This window comes from Rhinopithecus roxellana, chromosome 1, assembly GCF_007565055.1.
Source record: "Rhinopithecus roxellana isolate Shanxi Qingling chromosome 1, ASM756505v1, whole genome shotgun sequence".
Classification (NCBI taxonomy): Eukaryota; Metazoa; Chordata; class Mammalia; order Primates; family Cercopithecidae; genus Rhinopithecus; species Rhinopithecus roxellana.
In genome coordinates, this window is record NC_044549.1 from 180,938,041 (window position 1) to 180,965,958 (window position 27,918).

A 27,918-nucleotide genomic window follows, 5' to 3' on the forward strand; every position below is an offset into this window, starting at 1 on the left:
AATACAGGAACAGAAAACCACACACTGCATGTTCTCACTCATAAGTGAGAGTTGAACAATGAGAACACATGGACACAGGGAGGGGAACATCATGTCGCAAGGTAAGGGGCTAGGGGAGAGATAGCATTAAGAGAAACACCTAATGTAGATGACAGCAAACCCCCATGGCACATATATACCTATGTAACAAACCTGCATGTTCTGCACATGTATCCCAGAACTTAAAGTATATAAAACAAATATCAGCCCAAAGGCCCCCAAACTTTCCAGTAATAGCTTTAGAATTAAAGTTGCTATTTTCAACATTCCAATATACAATATTGTATGACTTACTGAAGGGGGGGAAAAAGCGCAAACGGGAAGACTATATATGTTTCCCATATGTTTTATAACTATTTGGGAAATGATCTGGGTGACTTAAGTAGAAATTCATCTTTTATACTTAAGAAACCTCTCGAAGTATTTACTGAACATCAATTATACTGCCTTCTTCATCTGCTTTGGAAATGACCCAAAACACAATGCTTAAGGCCTTCATGGTATCTCCACCACAAAGAGAAAATGCCTAGTTTTCTATTTATAGTTTTACACAACTTGTTTGCTTAGGAGAATTGCTCATCACTTCTTAGTCAAATCAAATCTCTGTCCAATTTTAAAATTTCAGCAATTTAGTTATCTCATTTAGGCAGTACAACTGATGGACTCATGAAATTTTAATGCTAGAGAAAAATCCATGACCATCTAGTGAAAAGTGAGTTCACAGGTCAAATGATAAAACAGTGGCAGAGCTCCATCTGCAAAAGAAGTCTTTGGTAGCATTATTTTTCATATTATGATCCATTAGTGCACTATGAAATCAATTTAATGGAATATAGCTAGCATTCTCTAAAAAACGAAATAGAACAAAATATGATGCATTAGATTAGACTCGGTGGAAAATATCCAAATGCACTTGCATGTAGTAAGAGAAACTCTTGTTTTGTGAAACTTCTGTTTCAATAATATACATCTATCCATTCATCCATCCATTCATCCATCCATCCATCCATCCATTCTGAACATATACATACACCTATATATTCTACAAATTGGATCACAATATAAAATATAAAATACATTTCTTACTATGAGTAGCAATCAAAAATTAGCATTCAGTTCCCTTTCCACAAAATCATGCTACCTATGTAGAATGATGTAATAGCCTTACACAGTTGAGACGAAATCTTTAGAAGCTCTGTGAATAGACTTTACTTTTACAGTAGCTTATTATCGGAATACAATCTAGTACAGCAGTAATTTGATAAATCAGTGTTTGGAAAAGAGAAAATCATTTCAGGGACAAGTTCTACCATTATCAGAACTCTACAAACTATTTTAATGATGCCAAAGAAATGAGACAAAGTCCAGTGTGGAAAATCCAGACTGCATTTTGTCTCAGAAGTCCAGTATTGCCTTATGTACCTCTTTCTGGCGGCCTACATTAACTTGTTTTTGGTAGAGCTTTAGCACCAGGGCCATGTATAAACACAAAAGGCAATACTGAGGCATATCTTGTACAGGGATGGGCCTGTCATTGGATATTGTGCCATAATCATCCTACCACAAATCAAGAGCTAGTCCTTGACTGGTAGCATTAGGATAATCAGAGTAATTTGAAAAAAAATATATTCCCAGAGTCTACCCTAGATATGCTGAATGAGAATCTCTAGGGATGGAGGCTGGGAATCTAGATTTTTCAAAAGTTCCTTAGGTGGTTCTTCTGCAAATCCAGGTTTTAAGATACCTCCTACAGACTACATTCCAGGTTTACTCCTTTCATTTTACTTTTTTAAAAATTGGCATCCTTCCTTCATCTTTTCAATTTGATGTTCACCTCAAAATCCTTGGAGGCATCCTTGACTTTTCCATTAATACCCCATATCCAATCAGGATATCCTCATGGCTCTGCCTTTAAAATACATTTAGAATCCTGCTACTTATCACCCACTGCACTACTACCACCCCAGTCTAAACCACCATTATCTCTCACCGGGATTATTGCCACAGATTCTCTGCTTCTCTCTAACCCTCCTTTGGTCAATTCTCAACACAGCAGTCAAGGTGATCCTTTCAAAACTGAAGTTACAACTTATCACTAATCTGCTCAAAATTCCCATTGGCTCATCCTTTCAATGAAGGTATAAGCCCCTCTTATTTGCCCTATAAAGCTCAAAATATGAGGCCCTTACCTCTCTGATCTCTTCTCCTATTATTTTCCTGGCCACACTGGCCTCTCTGGTTATTACTGGAATACATCAATCACACTCTTGCCTTTTCTGTTCCCTCTGCTATAAAAACTCTTTCCCCATGTAACAGCATGGCTCACTCAAGCAATCACCTTCTACAAGTTATTATCAAATGTCGTTTTCTCAATGAGGCCTATCCTGACCATTCTATTTAAAAATGTAACCCATATTCCCTGTACTTCAAATTTCAGAGCTCCCCTATTCTGCTGGTGTTTTCCCAAAGCACTTTTCATCTTCAAACTTATTACATAAGTTTGAAGTTTACTTATTATAATTATTATTTATTTTTGTCTCTTTGTATGTCAACTAGATCCTTGAAGGAAGGCATCTTTGTGTATTTTATTCACTGATATATCATTGCAAGAACACAGAACACTGCCTGGGACATAGTAGGTAATCAGTAAATAATTGGTAAATGAATGGTTTATTCATTTGGTGAATGAACAGTGAAGCTAACCAAAAGATCTGAAACTCTCTATCCATTCCAACTAGTAATAGAAATATCCAATTCCCAATCAGGAAACTGAGATCCTTACATGACCAATCCCTTTGGTGGCTAATTTTTTTCACCAATACTCTTAATTGTAATGATATTTAACAAAGGAATAGTCCAATGAAAATTTCAAATGCATTTCTTACATTTAAATCCAAGTAACTGAAAAATAAAATTATAGCCAAATTCGTAAGTCAATCACTTTGTATAAAAACACATTCTTAGATAGAAATTTTAAACACTGATCAAAATATTAGAAAAAAAACTGTTTTCAATTAATGTAGTAACCTGGTGCTTGGCAGTTAAAGACATCTGGAGCAAAAAAGCATTTTCCTGTTTCTTCAGCAATCAAGGCATAGTCCACGTTGCTGAGACCACTGACAGCCGGCAAAAACAAGTTCCAGAGACCCTCGGCTTTGGCCATTTCCTGTCAAGGTGATGAACATGCCAGAGTGACCATAATTTACCAGGACTCACAGTAGTTTATTTCTTTTTTAAATATTGGTATTTATGACCTTTGAAATTTAAAAACACTTATGGAGTTATTTATTTTACTGTATTCTCCAGTGAGCAAAACCAAGTTCTTACTAATTCATTATTAGTAAGAACTTGGTTTTGCTCACTGGAGAATACAGTAAAATAATAATAATATTTTACTACTACTAATAAATATATAATAAATAATAAATAATAATAAATAAAATAAATAATAATAATAAATCAACAGTTTAACCACTAATAAAATGTCTTTTCCCTCAAGCTTCCTTGGATTTGGCTGAAAAATTAAGTTGGCTACTTGAGAACTTCTTATCAAATCAGAACTATTACAATCTCCCACATTTGAGTATAATATGCCAAATATACTACTTTGTGCATTTTAATTTCTTACATGTATTGATGTTAAGATTTGAAAAACATGAAATTTAGATTAATTCTATGTGGGACAAATGACCTGCCTTGACTTCAGTCTCAATTCAGTGATGGCTAATAATGAATAGTTTTAATCATATTTTTCCCTTTGAACAGCTGTAAGAGGTTGTCTTCATTACTACCATATACAGAACACTACCTACCCTAATTTGTATGTTATAGACTCTGTTAACTTGCTTTTTTAAAGGTTATATTGATATAATTTTCCTCTACATATATAACAGTAGCAACAACAAAACTAAGGTCTAGGGTCTCAAAAAACACTTGCATATGAATTTTCCAGCGTTAAAGATTTTCTTACCTTGAGTTTATCAATCACTAAAGGTCTTCCCCACTTGTCCACTGAATTTTCATTTTGAACATAGAACTCAATCACCTCCTTAAAGTAATAAAAGAAAAAAATGTCATTAGCTAAAGTTAATACAAAGTAAACAACATCATAAACTGCTAATATCTAAAATAAACATTTTTAGGCGAAGATGCTTTTTCAGCTATTATTAAACCAGACACAGAAGCATAAAACATTCTAAAGGTTTACTGATCACAAAATCATGCTGCCACAATATTAGATAGTAGGCTACTAAAATCTTATACCAAGATTTGAGTGTTTCATTTCTAACAATATGGCAAACTAGATAGTCATAGAAACCCCTCAACTAAAAACGTTGGGTAAAATATTAAAAATAGTTTAAAAATACATTTATTAATACATAGCCATGCTGGAAGGAAAAGAAGAAAATTCCTTGGAGGCCAGAAACAAAAAAGCCTGCTCTTCAAGTGTGAGCACACATTGCAGCCAAGTTTGCCCAGGGCATATAGGCTGATCTATGTTAGCCTAGGTAGGCCCTAGGTTTTAATGGGCCACATAGGCAGGAGTCAGACATAGTCAAATGCCCCAAACATGGCAAGAGGGAGGATCAAAGATCAGCTCTTCCCTCCACCAAAGCTAGGCTACTTGATGGGTAAAACCTAAGTGGAAGAAAATTTATAAAGCAAAAATAAACAGAAAACCCACCCCTCAGAGGTAGACCACGGGAATACAGGCCTTTATATAGGTCTTAGTTCTAGTTGGAATAGACAAAATAAACACTTCTAACTGAAGCCTGTCTTCACCCAAGTTTGGGACTGAATTCACAGACTTATGGGGCTCTAAAACTGCAAGCCAACATTTAAGTTTGCAATGTTTCTAGTGACAGTGCCTGCTAACACATGGCAGATGCAAAAACAAATCCTATCTGTAGGAAATAGCTTTAAACAAAGCCTTAAATAACTTTCATAGATAAAATTCCAGAACATGAGTTCAAAATAAAAAAAGTACTTATCACTCAAGGAAACAAGCCACCATTAGTAAGAGTTAGCAAAAACAATCATTCACCAGACAGAATTGCACTTCCCAAAGACTATAAATAGAGTAATGATCAGTCACAGGAAATAAACTATTTGTGTTTAACATATTTCAAGAATAAAGGAAGAAATCAAAAGTATAACAAAAGACTATCAAAAGTGACCAGGCACATTTGAAAAAGAATTGAATAAAACCTAAAGAAAGGAAAACCATAGAAATGAAACTTAAAAACTCTATGGCAGTGATTCCCAAATTTTGGTGGCTCTAAGAATCTCCTGGGGAACTTGGTAAAAATATGGGGGCCTAAGCTATGTCCTACTTCAATGAACCTGCACTTCTGTGTCCTTTACTAGCTTAAGCAATTCTTACACACTCCAAAATTTGATAACAGTTACTCTGTGGATGTTGAAAAGTAGATTAGATAACAGCTGAAAAAACAAATCATGAATTGGAAGAAAGATCTGAAGAAATTTCTCAGAACGATGCACAGAAACTCAAAAGAAGGCAAATATGAGTGGTAAAGGAATATAATGAATTCAAACAGAAGTTCTAACATAAGTCTAACTGGAGTCCCAGACACAAAGAATGAAGAGATGCAATATTTGGAAAAATTACTCTTAAAAGTTTTCGGAACTGATACGACAGCAATCCTCAAATTCGGAAAGCCAATGAGGCCAGAGCATTAAAGAGAAAGAAAAGTTCTTTTTTTTTTTTTTTTTTGAGACGGAGTCTAGCTCTGTCACCCGGGCTGGAGTGCAGTGGCCGGATCTCAGCTCACTGCAAGCTCCGCCTCCCGGGTTCACGCCATTCTCCTGCCTCAGCCTCCCGAGTAGCTGGGACTACAGGCGCCCGCCACCTCGCCCGGCTAGTTTTTTGTATTTTTTAGTAGAGACGGGGTTTCACCGTGTTAGCCAGGATGGTCTCGATCTCCTGACCTCGTGATCCACCCGTCTCGGCCTCCCAAAGTGCTGGGATTACAGGCTTGAGCCACGGCGCCCGGCCAAGAAAAGTTCTTAAAAAGAGAAAGAGGAAGTTGCCTCCTTAGCGCAGTAGGCAGTGTATCAGTCTCATAATCTGAAAAAGAGAAAGAAGAGGGGGAAAAGAGAAAGATTACTGATAATTAAACAACAGTTAAGATTGACAGCTGACTTCTCAAAGCAACAAATGAAGCCAGAAATCACTGGGATAATAGCTTCAATTGCTGAGAGAAAATAACTGTCACTGTAAAATTCTATATACAATAAAACTATCTTTATAGAACTAGGGCAAAATAAAGGTATTAACAATAAGTAAAGTCATTGACACCTCTCCCTAGCAAGAAAAAAGGAAAACAAAACAGAACAAAAAAAAAAAAAAAAAAGAAAAGAAAAATAAATAAAAGGTTTACTAGCACATTCACACTAAAGGAACTTGAACTAGAAGAAACATCTGAGTTGCAAGAAGGAATAGTAAATAAAATGATAAAAGGTAGGTAAACTTAAAATTTTAAACTATAATCCCAGCATTTGGGGAGGCCAACGTGGGCCACAAATTCAAGGCTGGCCAGAATCAGAATTCTGGCCAGAGGTCAGAAATTCAAGGCTGGCCAACATAATCAAACCCATCTCTACCAAAATATACAAAAATAAGTTGAGTGTGGTGGCACATGGCTATAGTCCCAGCTACTTAGGAGGCTGAGGCGGTAGAATCACTTGAACACTTGAACCTAGGAAGCAGAGGTTGCAGTGAGCTGAGATCGCCCCACCTCACTCCAGCCTGGGTGACAGAATGAGACTCTGTCTCAAAAAAAAAAAAAAGAAAAAGCCAGATAAAACAATAACAATCTCTAATTTATACAACTAAAATAATCAATATAGAGCAAAAACATTGGAATATAACCGCATTTTCCAATATTTTGCTATTATAGTATCTCTGTATATTTCTACACTTAGGCTAGTGGTATTAATTATAAACATTGTCAAAACTCTTAATCCATATTATCCAATTATTTTCCAAATCTTTCTTATCAATTTATACTCATATAACAATGTACTAAAATGTTGCTTTCATTGAAGCATAGCTAGTCTACAATATTGCTGTATTTAGTGAAAACCTCAAGAAGGCAAAGGTCTGCTCTTTCAAAGGTACCAGGATGAATAGCCCTTGTCATTTCTGTCAGGAAGTCAGTTAAATTGGAAGATTTCCTGTTTGGGGTTGTTTATTATTTCCATCCCTTATACTGCCTTGGAAATATTCAGTGCTACTGTGTTTGATAAGAAATATGTAATATATTTCTCATTTTCTAATCTCTGACCACCTTTTCTCATCTCTGATCACAGTTTGAAGAAATTAAATTATGCCAGTGTTTATATAATTATTTTAAAATTTGTATTATTTAATACTTTGAGTTCTAAATTTTATCCATTTAGATATTTGCAAAGTTTATTTGTGGCATGGTAGGATTCAAAATTAAATAAAATTCCTCACTACAAAGAACCCTTCTTCGGTTCTTAAAGTAAGAAAAGTAATTTATAGTTAATAGCCAAAAGCAGAAACTAGGCTTGGTGCCTGGTCAATCTTCCCAAAATATCACCTGTAGCATTCTGCGTCCTCATTCACTGACAGAGATACTAATTTTGAGTATGTTAGTTGGTTCAGCATCTTAAATCTGAGCCTACAAATAATTTTGCAAAATGTTTTTCATTTTAAACTGAAGTCTACTAGAAAGAAGCAACAGTTCATCCTTAGTACATTAGACTCAGTAGGAAAGTATGATTAATGTTACCATTAATGTTAAAAGTGTGTTCTCAGTGTGTTATGTTGCTAGTTCCTGTTTTACATGCTATTTTTAGGATGTCTTATCCACTTTAAATTGGCTTAAACTGGCTTTTAATATTTTCCACTTGGAAGAATTGGCTTTTAATATTTTCATAGATATGGGTTATGTTCTCACTTTACAATATTCAAGGGGTTTCAAAAGGTCATTAGAAAAGTTTAAATGAAGCTTATGTTTTCTCATGATAGAAAATTTGAAAGTACCTAAAAATATAAAGAAAAAGTAATCAAGAATCTCAGTAGTTAAAGACAAGTGCTGTTAAAGTATTGTATTATATGATACAACCTATTTTCTAGAAATGACTATTTTGGTTTCCGTAAACTTAGTTATAATAATTTTGGAATCTTATATAGATTTTTCCCTCTTTCATTTTGAAAAAGCTATTTACTTTTCTCCAGATATAATCTCCAAATAACATCCTCTAATATGTTACACAGAGATTTGTATTGTTCACAATCATTCTACAGAAGAAAACATTTTTACAGATGTTGGTACAGTACCATTTTTTTATAAAGAAAAAGCTCACATTATCAGATATGGATATGTCTCAGATTTAAAGGATCTTCAAAGATTGTGGCTTTTCTGGTCACACAAAACATTGGCAATCTTGCCTTTAAAGTCACAGGCTGCTTTTTTATTTATCTTAAAGCACTTCCTTTTATTGCAATTTTTTTGTACATATTTCAATAGCTGCATGATACAAAGTTCAGCAGAGTATCACAACCTAACCTGTGATACCTCTTCTGTGCTGCAGTTTCTCTTATATGCGTATTCACATTTACCAATGAAAGAACAAGCCTGCCTGGTTTCCTCTGCCAATTCTGGCCTCTCCTCTGAATGATGGGCTGGTTCCAAGTACTAGCATGCTATCAGATAGGCTTCATTTTAGAGAAAGTAGGTACTGGCCCATTTGCATTTTTTGGAGGACTGTTGCAGCCTTCTGTCTGGGGGCAAACACTACTGCTATAACAGGTTGTAAGAGACCAACCCAAGCAGTCGTCCATGTGTAGGTAATTTTTAAATCAAACATCTTGATTTCTTTTCCTTTCTCATTTTTGCTGTCTATATAAGCCAATCACACGAGGCTCCATTGTGGGAAAATGGTTGCCACTTGTGCTACAGCTTTCTTTCAAAATTCTTTTGAGATATGGCTTCCGTTGTTTCATTATTCTAGGGGTTAATCCATTCTGCTTTCCAAATCTAATTTCCATTCTCTTTTCAAAACCTTAATTCCTCTGATATATCCCTCTTCTGTTTTCAAGCTTATTCCAATTTATTCCATTTTATAAACAAACTTTATTATTTATTAAATTGGATTTTATTTGAGGGAGAAGAAGACAATGTTGAATTCCCACTGCTATCTTAACCTAAAAGTGTTGCATTCCCTTTTTAATACTCAAAAGCTCACAGTTTTAAAAATCAGAATTGAACAAATACTAACTAGATCAGAAAATATTCAACATGATACTTTAGTCACTAAACACATGTGAGAGGTGACTATTTTAGAAAGAATTTCCTCACTTTAAGTAGTATTTTTAAAATAAATTATACCCTATTCTGAGACAAAGTTAATCTCAAGCCAGATATTTACTAAAAATATAATATTTATATAATTCAAGCAATCGCACAAACTGTCCTACAAACACATATTAGCTCTGAACATTTCTGTTGAAAGGATTTTGGTCTCTTTCAGTTCCCTATTTGATTTTGCCAGGCTAGTTGCAGATCTCTCAGAGTCACAGATGATTAAAATGAGAATGTATTGTATATTTAGTCATATCTACTCACATCATAGAGGAAAATACTGAGGCCACTAAAGACCACCTAACACAAGGCCACCTAACTTGTGACAGGAATAGACTAGAATAAAGCCATTTGCATTTCTACACCAGTGTTCTACCCACATACACACACTCTGCCCCACCTCCCTTACATATTTTTGTAAAAGCTTTTTTATCTTTTCTTCACAACATTTATCATCTCTTATTTAGTGTCTTCCTTTCCTGCTAAAGTCTAAGCTTCACATGAGCATACGCCCTGTATGTCTTATTATTTATTTACATTCGGTAGCTCTCCAGGTGCCTAAGCCATCATCAAGTACCCAATAATTATTTGGTAACTGAATGAATGGATGTTCCATGTTGCCTCTCTACTCTCAGTGAACTTATTGAAACTTAATGCCTTAAAATAGTAGCTTATAGGGAAGAGGGGTGGTAGTATCTGTGAACAGCTTGAAATGATACGTAAAATTTTCTAGGTGTGTCCATCTTGTATAGTCAACACTTCTCATTAAATTCTCAAAGGGGTCCACATTTACAAAAAAAAAAAAAAAAAAAGATAATGCCTTAGGACAAGGCCCTCAAAGTAGTGTTTACTCTAATATATTTAGGCTCCCAATTTTAAAACTACTAATTCTCTTTGACTTAATTATAAAGCCACAGACTTATCTGTGCATTCCCTGGGTTCTATCGTGGCTCAGTGCTAACGTGAGAAGAAGAATCTAGGTAAGGACTGACTAAAGAAAATGACACCATGCTTCTCCTATAAGCAGAAATAACAGAAGTATTCATCAATAGTCCTTACCTAGGACTGTATTTGGTATGTACCAAATACATTGTTTATATAATACTCACCTTTTCAGCTGGAAGAATGTGTTGTTTCATGAAATGCTTCACCTTAGTAAGAACTTCCTGACCCTTCCGAGTCTGTACAAACAACTGTCCAGTAGTATCAATCTGTGGCAGTACAGTACTGAAAGTTCTTTGCCAAAAGAAAAAAGGAAAAAAGGTTACAAAGATGTCCAAAGATCATCATTACATATTTCTAATATAATGTGAAGTTTCCTCAGCTACCCAAAAAATATCCCCCAGAAGGAGGAGCTATATTTTATATTTTAAAAAAAGTCTTTCATCTTGTGGACTGAATGTAGAATCTCTTATATTTTAAATATTTAACTTTAATGCTTAAAGCACTATTTGGGGAAAACATATAGGCCTGGCATCACCTCAAGCAATGTTAGTGATAGATGCAGGAGGCACAGGGTCTTGTCTGGACATGCCCACAACGGACTGGGGGCACGCCTGCACACTGGGGGAATGGGGTGGAGCCACCGGGAATTCCAGCCTTATGTAGGGGGAGGATCCTGGCCTCTTCAGCTAGCGTGTGGTAGCCTGGCATTCAATCTGTGAGGCAGGAGCCTGTTGGCAGGACCATCTCTTTCTTTGCTGAGAGCTTTCTTTCCGCTTAATAAATCGGCCCTCCTCACCCTTTAATGTGTCTGTGTGCCTACTGTTTCCTGTGAGACGAGAACCTGGATTTTAGCTGAACTAAGGAGCAAAAAATCCCGCTTCATTAGTTTTGAATCTTTATTGAAGTCACCTGTCAGAATCTCCAAAAGAAAAAGTAAAGAAGTTGAACACAAATAATCATTATTCTTAGTATTAATATATGCTTCACAAATATAGCTGCTGAATATTAGATCTGTAGAATAGAAAACCAAACACGGCATGCTCTCTCTCACTCATAAGTGGGAGTTGAACAAACCACCATGGCACATACATACCTATGTAACAAACCTGCAGGCTCTGCACATTTATCCCGGAACTTAAAAATAAATTAAAATAAAACAAAGAAGACCTGTAAAGGTCATTATGAAGCACAACAGAATCAATTGTTATGGTGTAGAGAGAACAAATACCCATCTATAAGATAAATTGGAAAAAGCAATTGCCCTAACATTATGCCATGGGTACTTGTGGCTTAAGCATAATTTCTGGGACAGCATCACACATGCATTTGGTAAGCAATGGAAATGTAACTGGCAAAGTGTGTTCGATACTTGAAAAAGTGCTCCCACTGATGAAGACATGATGATGGGTTTCAAAGATGCTTATGAAATGTCTGAATAAAACTTAATGAAATATAACAGTGGAACAGAACAATATTTCTAAATTAATAAATCATCTTATATAATGCATTTTTAAAATTAGGTATATGTAAGTGACTTAAATATTAGAAAGAAACACTTGAGAGTTTTATCTATATCCTTAAAAGTACACATTCAAGTGGCACAAAAATACTTTTAAACTTAAATATGGAGATTTTCTTTATATTTTAGGTCAATTTGTTTTTAGACATAGAAGAGATTTACCAAAAAAAAAACTATCGTGATTGGCAGCAGCAATCCTGGTGTATGCAATAAAAATAATCCCTACTCCCCTAAAGTTTATAACCTTCACATACCCAATAAAGGCTCTAATTTCAGTTTGCCAAGGAATCTGTTTTCCTTACCGTTTGGAGAGTTGTAGTCCAGTTTCTGCCAGAGGTTGCACAACATTGGCAAATAAAAAGCTATCCTCAGATGAATTATTTCCCAGAAGATATCTGCTATATATCCCCTACAAATAAACGTAGAACAATTAAAATTCATTGGAAACTGTCCTTCAACTATCCAATCAATCTTTCCAGTTTCTCAGTTATGTGGGACATTATACTCACACGGTATGAAGATATAAAACAGACTATCAATGATATCAATGTACATGCAGGAGTAATTATACCCTTCTAAAGAGTCATACTCATATCATCCAGTTAACGCACTCTCATCCTAACATAACTCTAATTTATAATCAAATCAAACTTGAAAATGATCTCAGCAGTTACCAAAGATACCAAGTCTGCAAGTTATTTCACCTCTAAAGATCACTACCCTCCTTCAAAAATAAGATTAAAAAAACTATAAAACCAAAGGGAAGACAATGAGATGATCTCTAAGAACATTTTATCTCATTTTTGGGCCCCTAATTTAGGTAAAACTGTCTCTTTTGAACAGTGTTAGTTGAATGCTAATCAGTGTTTCTTTGATAATTCTCCATTTCTGTACTATCAACATAATAAACTCTTTCCTCTCCCCTAAAAACAAACATTACTGTGTCTTCTTTATATGATTCCTTATACAATAAAACATTGTAATAGTTCTTCTATCATATTCAATTTTATATTTCCAATTAGATTGGAATGTTTATGATCATCTGGAAAGCTACTACATGTACGATATATATAGTTTATGTTGTACATTTTTTTTTTGAGACGGAGTCTCACTCTGTCACCCAGGCTGGAGTGCAGTGGCGTGATTTCGGCTCACTGCAACCTCCACCTCCCAGGTTCAAGCGAATCCCCTGCCTTAGCCTCCTGAGTAGCTGGGACTACAGGCACATGCCACCACACCTGGCTAATTTTTTTATTTTTAGTAGCTATGGAGTTTCACCATGTTGGCCAGGATGGTCTAGAACTCCTGACCTCAGGTGATCCACCCGTCCCGGACTCCCAAAGTGATGGGATTACAGGCATAAGCCACCGCACCTGGCCTATGTTGTACGTTTTAATGTCAATCATAATCCATGTCAAACTTTTATTTGAAATGAAAAGCCATTTCAAATTTAAAGCCTATTTGGTATCTTATTTGTGGAAACTGTCAAATACAGAGACATATCCATTTTGAGAAACCCATTCTTTCGACATGATTAACTCAGGGTACAAGATGAGATGTAACACAACTATTTCAGTTGTTCATGGATAGTATGAACTCTGAGGACAGAAAGTCAATTATCATAATTTTAATTAATCATTCTTTTCCCATTCTTTTTTGCTTTTAAACTTATTCACCTGTTTTTCTTCTAAACCCTAGCCCCTTGCTATTGATGAAGCATCTCAATTTCTTAAACCTCCAAGATTCAAAGTGCCTGAAAACTGGATTAGTACAAAGAAGGCATCTGTTTAGATTACAATATAATTAGAAAAAAACTAAATTTATGCTCTATTATCTTTCAAAATTAATCACACAAATATGACTATGAAAATGAAAAAATCTTACTCATCTACTTACTCAAAAACATTTTAAGAGGCAACTACACACTAGATACTATGCTGGCCTCTGAGAAGTACAACGATAATTCTTCCCTCATCATCAACCCTAACTAATAAATGGTTTCATAGCCTGAGGCAGAGATCATCAAAAGATCTTAGCTTTTTCTCACACTGGATATTCAGGAAATGACTAACCCTTACATGCTTTTCTCTTTTTATCATTATGTCATTCTTTCTTCCTCCCTCCATCTTGTAAGTTTATTATACAAAAAACTGATAATACATTTTGCTACTCAAATTTTTTCTTGCCAAATTCCTATTCTGTAAATTCTGGATTTGTATTTTACCCACGTCTGATACCTGTCATTATGATAAGCAAAATGATCTAAGGATAAAGAATATAAAACCCGGAAGACTGGAAAACATTGTCAACAGTACATTGGTAAATAATGGCAAAACACACGTTTAAAACAATTAATTACCTGTGCTATTCCAGCCATCTTAAAAAATGAAAGGGCAAGAAAGAAATTCCAGTTAGGAAGAATAGAATTAATTCCCCTGCAGCGGCAATATATTGAAATCAGTTCTTCCATTGATGGTATCCCTATAAAAACGGCATGTAATATAAACTTTAATTAAAATGTCATGGTGAATATTTCACAATGTTATGAGACAGATATGTAAAACAGAATTGTAATAACCATTAGCCCATACAACAAAACATGTTCTAAACCTTGACTTCCAAAAGATTATCATATACAAAGGATTACATTTGTTCATAAATTACTAAAAGTGGCATGCTAAGTTCAGAAAATTTAACAAAGAAAATGAAATAGGCCAGTCATGATGGCTCATGCCTCTAATCCCAGTACTTTGCGGGGGCCAAGGTGGGAGGATCACTTGAGAGCAAGAGCTTAAAACTAGCCTGTGTAATACAGTGAGACACCGTCTCTACAAAAAATTTAAAAATTAGCTGGGCATGGTAGCATGTGCCTGTAGTCCTAGCTACTAAGAAGGCTGAAGTGGGAGAATCACTTGAGCCCAGGAGTTCAAGGTTTCAGTGAGCTATGATTGTGGCACTGTACTCCAGCCCGGATGACAGAGCAAGACCTTGCATCTAAAATAATAATAATAATAATAATAATAATAATAATAATAATAACAAAATAGAAACATGTTTAAGAAACAAAAACTACTATCTAAAATTACAGGATTTTATATTTTAATTATGAAAGCAATAAAGACAATTTTATATTAATAGCAATTTAGATAACACTATGTTCTCATACCTGAGTTTTCTTGAATACGAGAACCTTGATTTATCATTGGAACTGTCCTTGGCCAAAAGTAGAAGAGGGAAAGATGAGCTAAGTCTGACAAAGGATGACCAATGGTTGAAAGCTCCCAATCAAGCACCGCTATAACTCGACACTATAATTAAAAATAAAGAGGTCTTTAACATATTAAAACTTAAAACAAGTATAATAAAGAAATAACATCGAATACATTCAAAATCATATTTTCCATCAAAAGTCAATTTCAGGTATTTACCCATAGTGGCATATCTCATTTATAAAATAGCCAATTAGCCTTGATTATATAGAGCTAAGTCCTCTGGTTCCATCGCTGGCCATCAATCCTTCTCATTTTACTTTACACAGCCTTAATATCTCTGCTAATAAGCAGATGCAAAAGCAGTTAAAACTTCTCAACTGAAAGTAACTGTGATAAAAAGGAATTATAGTGAATTCCTAATATTTTAATAATCCATGTTATGCATGATTAAACATTTGCTTTAGTAATTAATCTAACTACATAACAAATGTACTACTCCACCCATAGTACTTTTAAAAGTTATTTCATGTTGTAGATACAAAGCATAATTGTTATAAAAGATACTGTTAGTTTTATAAATATAAAATCCACCATTACACAGCAACATAAAACAATCATGTAACGTGGAACCAATAAAACAGAAAGCTTTCCTCATTCAACCTTGTAACAGTATGTATCAAGGGAATTTTTTTTTTTTTTTTTTTTTTTTTTTTTTTTTTTGAGACGGAGTCTCGCTGTGTAGCCCAAGCTGGAGTGCAGTGGCACGATCTCTGCTCACTGCAAGCTCCACCTCCTGGGTTCACGCAATTCTCCTGCCTCAGCTTCCCGAGTAGCTGGGACTACAGGCGCTTGTCACCCACGCCCGGCTAATTTTTTTGTATTTTTAGTAGAGACGGGGTTTCACCGTGTTCGCCAGGATTGTCTCGATTTCCTGACCTCATGATCCACCCGCCTTAGCCTCCCAAAGGGAATATATATCTTGATGTTAAGAATACAGGACATTCTATTGTTCATTTCTTAAGTTCATTTGGCTGTACATATGGCCAAAAAAATCAATTTGCAGAATAGTACATAGCATATGATCCAATTTTTGCTTAAAGAGAAAGATTATAAATGAATACTGAAAGTTGAAAGGATATTGCACCAAACTGAGAGCTATGGCTGTGGTTACTTTAAGGGATTAAGGCAGGAGGGATGAGGTCCAGAGAGGGGAACCTTCACTGCAGGAGTGATGTGACATGATCTGTATTTTAAGAGGGTCACTCTAGCTACTATGATTTCAATATACTATAGGGGGGCCAGTGAGGCAGCTGTAGCAATACTCTAGGCAAGTTATCCAAGCTACAAAAAACTGCAGACCCCATTTAGGTAATATGAGTTACTGGGTTTCATGCCTCCATATAACTGTGTGTGCTTGCATTCCGTTGCTCCTCTGGCAAACCTACACACATTATTGGAGCTTTGTGTGGAAATGTGGGCTTTGGAATCAGACAGGCCTGTATTCAAACTCTAGCTCTACCATTTGCTGACTGTATAACTCTGGACAAGTTAGTTAACCTCTTTAATCCTCAATTTTCTCAGCCATAATATACACCTCTCACACAGGGTTAGTTTGAAGATTAAATGGGCAGGTAGCATGTATAGTTCATTTACCAGTTTCTAGCAAAGTACCTGGCACACAACAGATGGCCAATATGTATTTATTTGATGAATATGTACAGAGCCTCGCATATATAGCCAGGCAATCAAAACTTTGCCATTGTTACTGTGGAAAAAAAATTGATCACTCCCTTCTCTATGACTTTATAAGAGCTTTTACTGTGGTTATATTATACTATAAATTTATAATATTATAAATATTATAAATTACTATACTAGCTAGGTTTGTGAAACTAGTGAAGAGGATGGATGCATTATTCTCTTACATCATTCTATTTGTTATCTATGCTTTTAACATCCAAAGAAAAGATGAGGCGCTTACTTATGCGATAAATGATTATTTTCTTTTTTAATACAAATTGGGAAACTTCTCTGGAGTTATGTTTCAGAATATCTGAACCATTTTTGGGGTAAAAACACAAAGCTATAAAACAAAAGCCAGTAAGAAAAGCTGATGGCTCATCAAATTGCATAAATTAGTGCAAATTAATTAGCAATAACTTATTAGAATCCTGTCGATGCCTGTTTGTGCTGAGAGTTATTAAAAGCTCAACATAACTTTTAGTGGTTGATCTGGACATTTACTAAATCGTCTTACTGCTACTAAGGAACTTATTAGTAAAATGATTTTTGACAGTTTTTCTGAAACCTCAGCATAACAGAAAGCTTTTAGTTTTTTAAATTATCTTCTTTATAGAGAGATTCATTTTATGTATACTTTTTATGCCATTATATTTTATTAATGTGTATGTGTACTGGCATTCAAAACAAACAAAAAAAAATACATACAATCCAACAGAACAAACAGTAGTAGATGAAGAAGGCAGGGAAGAAAATAACAGAATTTGTTATAAAAAGATGAAGCTAGGAGTAAGGTTATTACACATAATTGAATGTGATAGGACATGCAGGGTTGTTAGTGTGGGTAGTAAGATTTGCTTTGAATTTTATAGCAGGTAAAATAAAGTGTGAAGCATGGTCAGTCACAATCTTTACAGTGAATGCAGGTCAAAAACAAACCAGCTGCTCAAGAGGGACAACTTTTCTTGGCAATGAGGCTAAAGAAAAATATCACCCATCAATCTGCATACAGGTGATACTGTATAGCCGACTAAAACGTCTTCAACAATATAAAGAGAACTTTTGAGGGGCATGATGTAATTCCTAGAAAGCAGGCTATGCTGGAAAATGACTGAAAGGACAAAGATGAGTCAAGTAGAAGACAAGACCATATGCTGGGAGTGGAAGCCGAGATGGGAAAAGAAATGTGAGAGTTTGAGAAGAAGGGAAAAGATTTAGAAAAGCCATTTTTTAAATGTCACAGGTTTTACTAAGAGATGAAGTTACAGCCTAGATAAAATCATGTGGCATAAAAATGTCTCAGACCCAGTTAACCTTATTTCACTTTATTCTGCAGTAAAAGTATGAGGATTCAAGTTTAGGGCTAGAAATTGGTTAAAGTCAAGGGGTGATGAACAGCCCCTGTAGGATTATTAGAAAAAGTAAAATAATAATGATGATATAAAGTCAGGATGAGAAGATTCTAGAATAATAAGTAACCTAAAGTCAGGACACTTCATAATTCTTACACTACTTGCATACATCTATAGTCAAAAAATTATTAATGAAATCGATACTAAAGAGGGTAGTTTTTGAGATGACTGATTATGATCATGTGGCTTATGTAGGATAAGACATCAAGTGAAGTCATGAAGGGCTTATGGATTCTAAATTAACAGCAATCAAATTTGCAGTGTCTCAGGGAAGATACAGAGAAATAAACAAACAGAAGGTAAAGAGGGTGAGGTCAAAGACAACAGGTTCAATTTCTAGATCACTGAAGTTGACAAGTTCCAATGGATGTTCCTAATTATATTTTTCAAGTTGAAATGACAATATGCAGATTTTACATTAAACTCCAAGATCTTAAACATTTCTCTACCGGTAAAATTTATATTTGGAAAATCAACATTTTCCAGGAAAACTGGATTTCTTTTCAACACTGCAGTGAGCATGTTGTGCTACTGAAACACTTGCTCAAACATGCTTTAAATACTTTATAAATAAGTAATGGAAAATAATTTCGTTTTGCCATATCCTGTAGTTTCTTTTACTGGCTTACCCCATACATTCCTGGAAGGTTTGTCATTTAAAATTGCTTTTGTCTTCTTTCTTAATTGTTGTGTTTTCTGATGACAAAAACACAACATGCTGTTGTTTTAAAAATGAAAACCAAAAAACATCAAATCCTAAACATTACAGAAATGTACAATTATGTCTCCTCTAATTCCATCCCCTACAACCACTGTTTAGGTTTTAGTACATTTTATGAAAGATTTACTTATACCCTAATATTTTTCTGAAGAAGCTTGACAAGTAGTCTTAGAAAAGTCAGAGAGAAAAATGAAGGGGAAAAAATGGAAAAGTGAGGGTACCTGAAATAAATTGAGCATCATTGATATGCCACGTACCAGCTAGTTGCTCCATATTGACTCTTTCATTTTAGCTGCCCAGCAACTCAGAATTTTTTTTTTCAATTTTAAAAGGCACACAATGTCAATTTACTGGGTTTGATAATGTACCATAGTTGTATAATATCCATTTTGCAGAATTTGGATGATGGATACACAGGACTTCTCTGTACTATAATACTTTTACAACTTTTTGTGGGACTCTAATTATTTCAAAACAAAAAGTTAAAATAAAAACAGAGATACAGAGATAGATTAAATAACTTGCTTTAAGTTCACACTGCTGGGGAATGAAAGTTAAGCACAAATTTATGAGAAGGAAATAGTTGCTTAGTGAATAATTAAAATTAATCCCTTCAACACAGATAAATTCAGAATCATATAAGCACCTGCAATATAAAGATGAATAAGATACAGTCATTGTTTTAAAGGAACTCCAAGTCTAGTGGGTTCTGTTATCTACTATAGAGACTCAATATTACATAGACTTGACTAAAATATTAAATGACACAGATCAAATACAGGCCAGATCCTGGTATGTTTGAAGGCATATGCTTTTATAATTTTCTAGATTATAAATTAGCATATTTAATTTTTCTAATCTAAGGGTAGATAACTAACAAGGTTAGAATTCAGAATTCATCAGTGCCAGTAGCAACAGGTTGCACATCTATGCACATACATACATAATTACATAGTATAATTTTAATATCTAAATTGACTTTTTTTTTTTGAGACGGAGTTTCACTCTTGTTGCCCAGGCTGGAGTGCAATGGTGTGATCCTGGCTCACCGCAACCTCCGACTCCCGGTTCAAGCAATTCTCCTGCCTCAGCCTCCCAAGTAGCTGGGATTACAGGCATGCGCCACCACGCACAGCTAATTTTGTATTTTTAGTAGAGATGGGGTTTCTCCGTGTTGGTCAGGCTGGGACTTTCTATGAAAAATTTTTTCTCCTGCGGGTAAACATGCTCACATGTGTTTACATTATTTTTGGATTTTCAATTGATATACACTACTTTGAGTTATGACAACAATGCAATTTATAATGGTATTTTCCACCATCCTTTTCCAATAGGAAAGGAACACAAAACCTGGAAGTTTAGCACATGAATTTAGAGCAGCTCTTCCTGCCCTAAAACATCTTAGCATTCTAAGAAAACTAATGAACCCAGAAAATCCTCCTCTCAGAAGCAGGATTCAGGGAACTGCAAATCTTTCTCATGCATGTAGGAATACTAAGTGCCAAATGGCATGCCCAAAGACATACAGTTAATCAGAGGAAAACTGAAGAAGTTTCCTCTTTCCCACTATACTGTAATCCTAGGTGTCATTGCAGGTGCTCAGTGGAGGATTACAGCTTTCATTTGTTTTTATAAAGAGTACAGTGTGCACATTTACACAGAGCAAGCTTATATTAATCTCATGTAATTCTTTTGAAGCCTCAAGAAGCTTTTGGAATTCTCTGTTCTCAGAGTTTATAATAAACAAAGAATAAATTCTTCATGAGATAGGGCTAAAAACCCCAAAGCAGTATAAATGAACCAGAAAAAAAAAGCAAGAACATGGATAAGCTAAATATTGTAAGTAGTAGATGAAAAACTTCTTTGAAGAAAACAGCATCCTGCATGTAAAATTCCCAAATCCTTCTAAGCAGTAAACCAAATACCACTTGGGATTAGAACCAGTCTTAAAGGTAGGCAGCTAACTTATGCTGGAAAATCTTCAGGACTGCTTTCTAAAAATTTTGAGTGGTGACGACAGTCTTGAGCTGTAGGGGAACAGGGAGTCGGTTGGGCTTCTTCAGTGCTCTGGGGGGAGCATTTACTTGGTATTGTGTCACAAAACAGACCTACTCAATTAATTGTAAACATAGCTAACTGCACCTCTTTAGGGTGGAAAACTATATTATCTAGTCTGAAATCTCCATGAATCAAATTCTCTTCATTGTCATTATCCGGCAAGTTCTTCATTAGCCAGTCCGATAACTGTTGCATGGCAGGGATGTCCTGATGAGCTGCAGCTTGATATTGCTTTGTCCAGGTTGATACCTAAAGACATATAAATAAGAAAAATGGTAAAGCTGAAAGTGGAATGTAGGATCTAGCAATTCTAAAATTAAAACAAAATTCAAATGCTGTTTTACTCCTAAATACTTAAGACCCATACTGGTGATACTCATGTCAGCCTAAAACACTCAAATCAGCCTAAACCTTAAACATTTAAGTCTCTTTTCCATATAGTTCCATTTTACTTACCTAGCTTTTTATCAGGAGAAAAATACTAGCCTAGGGATCAAGAGATATGGTTCTAGTCTTTATTCAGCAACTACTTTGTAGAAGAAAAAAGAAAGAATGCATACAAACACACACAAACACACATGCACACATACCCACTCTCTCTCTCTCACACACACACACACACACAAACACAAATATATAGACATAGATAATTTCTGGAAAGGGTCACAAGAAATAAGTAACCCCTGAAAAAGGGAATATGGGGACTAGAAGAAAAAAAGAAGACATTTACTTTTTTTTTGAGACAGAGTCTCACTCTGTTGCCTAGGCTGGAGTGCAGTGACTCACTGCAACCTCCACCTCCCAGGTTCAAGCAATTCTCCTGCCTCAGCCTCCTGAGTAGCTGGGATTACAGGTGCACGCCACCATGCCTGGCTAATTCTTGTATTTTTAGTAGAGACGGAGTTTCACCATGTTGGTCAGGCTGGTCTCGAACTCCCGACTTTGTGATCCGCCTGCCTTGGCCTCCTGAAGTCCTGGGATTACAAGCTTCAGCCACTGCACCTGGTCTACTTTTCATTTTAATACTCTTTCTTATTATCCATATAATTTTCTAAATATATTACAGGTATGATCAGTGTAAAGATCTTCTATTGTTCTTAGAATTGAATACAAACAAATCAACTTACTCGTAAAGTCCTCCAACAAGTGGGACCATCTTGTTTATTTGTTTTTTTAATCTCCACTTCCCAAGGCATCTTTGCTCAATTTAGTGCAATAGAACAAAGATCTTTACTTGGTCTTATCCACTCATATCGACCTGGGTTTAAATTATATCTAAGCCACTTACTTGTGTATTACTTGATTGATGCAAGCCTCCCTTTCTTCATCTGCAAAATGGGAGTAGTAATACCTATATCTTAGGGTTGTTGTAAAGATCAAAAAAGAGAGGTCGACAACTCACTCTGCCATGTAGGACCTAGCATATAGTGAGTATTCCCTAAACTTTAGTTCCCTTTTCTCTTTCCTTAGCCCCCACAAAATGATATGCTTATAAAGGAAAGCAGCCCCATATATATCTAATATTGCTTTCCTTTAATTTAAAATGATCCCCATCACTCTAAATTTTATCTTTCCTTAAATATTCATTATAAGATATCTCTCCCAGGAAGCTTTCTCTATATAAGCAAGGGCAACCCAACTTCTACCCTTCGAATGGCACAGCTCTCATGATGAGTATCAAACAATTTACTACTAGATTTTACACTCTTTTACACCATTTTCAGGTTTCATGTATGACATGCATGTACAGGTCTCTCAAAAATGACCACAAGTTCCTATGGGGAAGAACCTATTGTATATTTTTCTTGATATTTAACACAATACTCAGCAGGTATTAAACACACAGTCAAGCTTAATAAACGTCTGCTAGTCCAACTTAGGAAGATAAAACTGTAGGCCGGGCATGGTGGTTCATGCCTGTAATCCCAGCTCTTTGGGAGGCTGAGGTGGGCGGATCACGAGGTCAGGAGATCGAGACCATCCTGGCTAACACGTTGAAACCCCATGTTTACTAAAAATACAAAAAGTTAGCAGGGCGTGGTGGCGGGCGCCTGTAGTCCCAGCTACTTGGGAGGCTGAGGCAGGAGAATGGCATGAACCTGGGAGGTGGAACTTGCAGTGAGCAGAGACTGTACCTCTGCACTCCAGCCTGGCCAATAGAGCAAGACTCCGTCTCAAATATAAATAAATAAAAATAATAATAAGAAAAAATTGTATAGTTAAAAGTATTGGAAAATTAAGTGAAGAGTCTGAAACAGAAGATTTTGTGGAACAAAACCTAATATAAAAACATAAGATAATTTTATACTAAAAACTAGTCATTCTGAAGGACAATGTTAAAAGTCATAGCCAAGCTTCAGAAAAGTATACAATAGTAAGTTTTTTTGTTGACTAACAAGGTATATTATTTACCAGAACTTGAAAAAATAGCTATTAATGTGGATGTATTACCTGTCTTTTGCAGTACCCAGCACCTACACCATATCTTTCCAGCTGCAATGACTGTATATTCAAGGAATGTAACTGAGCCAATGTTTCTACCATGGCCACATATATGGCTGAACGTTCTGCTGGGCTAACTCCAGGAACTGTTAAATCACGAAAGATTCGACCCTATGGAAGTGATTACAACAGATTATTTAAATGTGTGCAATCAATACTTTGTAGAATATACTAGAAAAACATTCATTTGTGAAACATATTTAACATTAGAGTATACATGCCAAAGGGAAAATAGAAGGATATGCCAAGATGAATGTAAACACCAAAACTACTCTCAACTATTTTACAGAAAAAATTTAAAACACATTTTGAATTTATTGTTCTTAATGGCTTGACCTATGTGGAGTCTTGTTTTCCCTGCTACCTTACGGACAATTTGGTTATTGTCATTACAGATAGCTCTTTACTGTCACCTAGAGGAAAATTTAAGAATATGTCAATACCCCTTAATTACTAAATTTGTTTCTTGTCTATTCCATCCCTCCCTTTGTAAGTGCTCAAATTTGAACAAAATTGTAAGTCTTTGCAAAGCAATCTAATTACCTAAAATGTTAAATAACAAACTATATCATTTATTAAGTATCATAATAAAACATCTTAACTTCATAATTAAAAGTAAAAGCAACAACAAAATAAGATTAAGTGTTAATTTACCTGCACATGTTCCATTATGTAAAATTCTGTTCCGATGACAGAAGTATCACTGCAGTACAGTATAGGCTTGGGAACAGGGAATCCAACTGAAAACAAGGCTTTCTGGACTTTAAATTCTCTATCAATCTAAATAGGATGATAAATCATTAAAAATCAGAGAAACTGATTTCATTGTAATTAAATTTAATAACTACTCATCAGCTAACCTTAAGGCTAGAAAACAACGTAAAACAGTATCAACAAATACTCCAAAGGATAATAGTAAAACTTCCCTAATAGTAGTCTTGGTATAAGCATTATGATTATAAATTAGACCACTACTAAAAAATGTAATTTAATTAGGATAAGAAGATGAGCACCTGCATGAGACTTAACCCTGGCTCTGATAATGTGAAGGCAATAGTTACTGTTCACAATATTTCACATATTTTATCATAAAATATCCCTTTTTCCTCAGCAGTTCCCTGGCTGGCTGCTCACTCTTTCATGTTTTCCAAGGAAGCTCAAGTAAGTCTCTATTCTAGCACTCTGCCACAGTCAGCTACAAAGACCTGGGGGTGAGAGGTGAGTGGTGGTGGAAGGAAAAGTACCGCCCTTTCTGGAGAGCAAGGGAGGCATGTGTTTCCAGGGCAGGGGCATGGGGATCTTTCCTGGCACTCATGACTGCTGTGGAGCTCAAGATAACTACCAGGAAAGTAGGCAGCTAGAAGCGAACTGGAGCCCAAATAAGATAGTGGGGAAAAAATGGCTTCCTTAATTAGGACAGATGCACAGGCTATCACTCAGGACCCAAGGGCAGAGCTGTTGATGCAAGCCAAGTAACGATGGCTCATCTACATGTAGTCACCTGGCCCCAGACTCAGGCAATGGTGACTGACCATTCTAAGGAGGGGAAACTATGTAGCTCATTTTGACATCAGGAAGTAAAGCAGGAGCTGCGGCAATAAATGGAACAGGAAAGTAATGAAACCCATGTCCAGGGTGAGAGCAGCCAGTGGTACCAAGGGCTGTGAAAAGAAGTGTTAACCACTCAGGTGTTGGGAAATGAGGGGGAGGAAGTAAAGGCGAAAGGGCAAAAGGGTTAGAGAAGCAAAAAGTGGATCACAGAGCAGGAGCATTGCTTTTTTCAATGCAGAGTTGAGAAAACTGAAGGGAGTTGAAACAGAGTACTCCAGATCCTTGGGAGCTGTACTAGGGCTGAGAGCATTATGCCCTGTTCTGATGTGTTCAGGTGGGATGCCATCAAGAAAAAAGACAAATAAAGCTGTTTATTGGGGCATGCGTGGCGATTATCCTTCAGCCATACTATATTGATATTTATAAAAGTTACCCAACTTTTTTTTTTTTTTTTTTTTTTTTTTTGAGGTGGAGTCTCGCTCTGTCGCCCGGACTGGAGTGCAGTGGCCGGATCTCAGCTCACTGCAAACTCCGCCTCCCGGGTTTGCGCCATTCTCCTGCCTCTGCCTCCCGAGTAGCTGGGACTACAGGCGCCCGCCACCTCGCCCGGCTAGTTTTTTGTATTTTTTTAGTAGAGACGGGGTTTCACTGTGTTAGCCAGGATGGTCTCGATCTCCTGACCTCGTGATCCGCCCGTCTCGGCCTCCCAAAGTGCTGGGATTACAGGCTTGAGCCACCGCGCCCGACCAACTTTTTTTTTTTTATCTTAAGCATCCAACTTACTTCATGTTTCTGGGAATATGATATGGGACCAAGAAAGTCCCATAGAATCTACATTTTCTATTACTGTGGTATTAAGCCTACCCCACAATTGTCCTTCCCCAGTGAGCTGGGCCTGGGAAGCACCTGCTGTACATGATTACAGTCATACCCTAAATATGCACAGTGCTTTTAATGTTCTCCAGTGCTTTGATTTCTGTCCCCTCTTGTTCTCTGAAAATCCACAGATAATACCTGTTTTCTGAAGACAGAAAAAGCTAGTTTTTAACAAAAATCTTTTATAATTCTCACTAATAGAGAGTACTATAAAATACTTACTCAAATCTTTCTTTTTATCACCAAAAGATTAGAGGATTCTCATAGCAAATATATTAAAATAATTCTGAGTAGCTATTACATATAATAAATATATAATAAAACAAAACATCTATAGATGAGTAGCACTGAAAATATTCATTGGTTGATTTTACTTCTAGCCAACAGTGTAGAGGAAAATCAAATACACAAAAGAACTGGGTGTTGTTCAAGATTAATAGCCTAAAGATAGACTTACATTTCAACCTCAAATCATTTTTTAAAACAAAAAAAGATATAATTCAACAGAAAGTTTCATTAGAAATAAAATACATTTTATGTTACTTGGCAATCATAAGATGCCTTTTAAAAGTAAATTGGCTTTGTGTGTATTAAAAGCATTTATTTGTCACCAAAGAATTTATCATTACATTTGTATACTATACCTTATGTGCTTTAGGAAGAAGTGAACCTGGTGGTTTTTTCCTGAGCACATATGTTTGAAAGCCCTTCTGGAGATAAAAGGTTGGATTGGACTGTCCTGATCTAGATAAAAGTAAAAAAAAAAAAAAAAAAAAAAGGTCAATTACAAAGATATGTTTTCCTTCATCCCCAAATCCTACTGAAATGTCAGAAGAAACAAATGAAAATAAATTTGTCTCAATGCTGGAAAATCAAGAGGGGTGTTATCAGCAGCTCACAACATGAATTTCTAGTTTAAAGCAGATGGCAACATACTGGCAGCTGGAGAATCTGTGACTCACACAGGTAGAAGAGAGGACCCCACTTCCTGACTGCAAATCCTAAGTTTTATCAGGAGTACCTGTAGAACAATCTAAGTAAACCTGTAGAACAATGACTGATCTAAGTAAATAAAGAATCTGAGGAGAGATTGTAAGTTATCAGTCAGAAAATGAATTAAAAGATGCAGGAGCAGTTGGCTTAATGCCCCCTCATCTGCCTTTAGAGAGATAACCCTCATAAGTGTCAACAAGGTTAGCGCGTGAGTTCAGCTCTCTACAATGGGAGTTCTGAGAAGTGAGGTCCCACAGTGAGCATCTGGCCCAGGGAAGTGCAGTGCTGGCCCAACTGACTCACAGACACCAGGGCATTGACTTTCCCTGCCAGATGAGCAGAAATTCTCACCTAGACTAAGGATAGACACTTCCGCTACCAAAACTATTCAGTCTATTCCTTCACTTATAATATGGGCATTTAAGAATCACCCAACTTTGGAAGAATCCAACTATATAAAGGAGAGATCCTAAATTAAATAAACAGAACAATCAATCCTTAAAGTAACAGGTAATAAGAGAAAGTAGAAAAAATAATCTTTGAAGCTTCTTCCCAGGACTCCAGCCTCCATCAGGAAAAAACAAGCATGATCCTAGATTGAGTTTGGCAGCAGCCCCAGTGTCTATGTCTTCTATAAATCAGACCCATCCTCCCTGGCAATCATATCAAGGAGCATTGGTTTTGGTGCCATCTAATCCTGTGTGAGTGCCTTTTTAACCATATGAAGGAGGAGATAATCACTAGTGGTCAGGAAATAGGACCACCACAGGCTAGGCCATCTTTATTGATACAGAACAATTTATCTTTGATGCTGCAAACAATCAATTGCAACGAATCTTTTTTTTTTTTTTTTGAGACGGAGTCTCGCTCTGTCGCCCAGTCTGGAGTGCAGTGGCACGATCTCAGCTCACTGCAAGCTCCGCCTCCCAGGTTCTCGCCATTCTCCTGCCTCAGCCTCCTGAGGAGCTGGGACTACAGATGCCCGCCACCGCCCAGC

General features: G+C 36.0%; 1 protein-coding gene across 2 annotated transcripts in view; it reads right to left on the bottom strand.

Annotated features, from left to right (window-relative positions):
* The window catches only part of ACAD11 (acyl-CoA dehydrogenase family member 11), a 92,989-nt gene that overhangs the window by 52,285 nt on the left and 12,786 nt on the right, over nt 1-27,918 (bottom strand). For both annotated transcript variants that reach the window (XM_030933899.1, XM_010380185.2), the window contains exons 2-11: nt 26,573-26,672; nt 24,156-24,281; nt 23,451-23,612; nt 21,084-21,248; nt 15,023-15,164; nt 14,216-14,337; nt 12,159-12,265; nt 10,502-10,628; nt 4,010-4,087; nt 3,067-3,205 (exon numbers count right to left, since the gene is read on the bottom strand). In XM_030933899.1, coding sequence (XP_030789759.1) covers nt 3,067-3,205; nt 4,010-4,087; nt 10,502-10,628; nt 12,159-12,265; nt 14,216-14,337; nt 15,023-15,164; nt 21,084-21,248; nt 23,451-23,612; nt 24,156-24,281; nt 26,573-26,672 — 1,268 coding nt within the window. The remainder of the gene's footprint in view (nt 1-3,066; nt 3,206-4,009; nt 4,088-10,501; nt 10,629-12,158; nt 12,266-14,215; nt 14,338-15,022; nt 15,165-21,083; nt 21,249-23,450; nt 23,613-24,155; nt 24,282-26,572; nt 26,673-27,918) is intronic.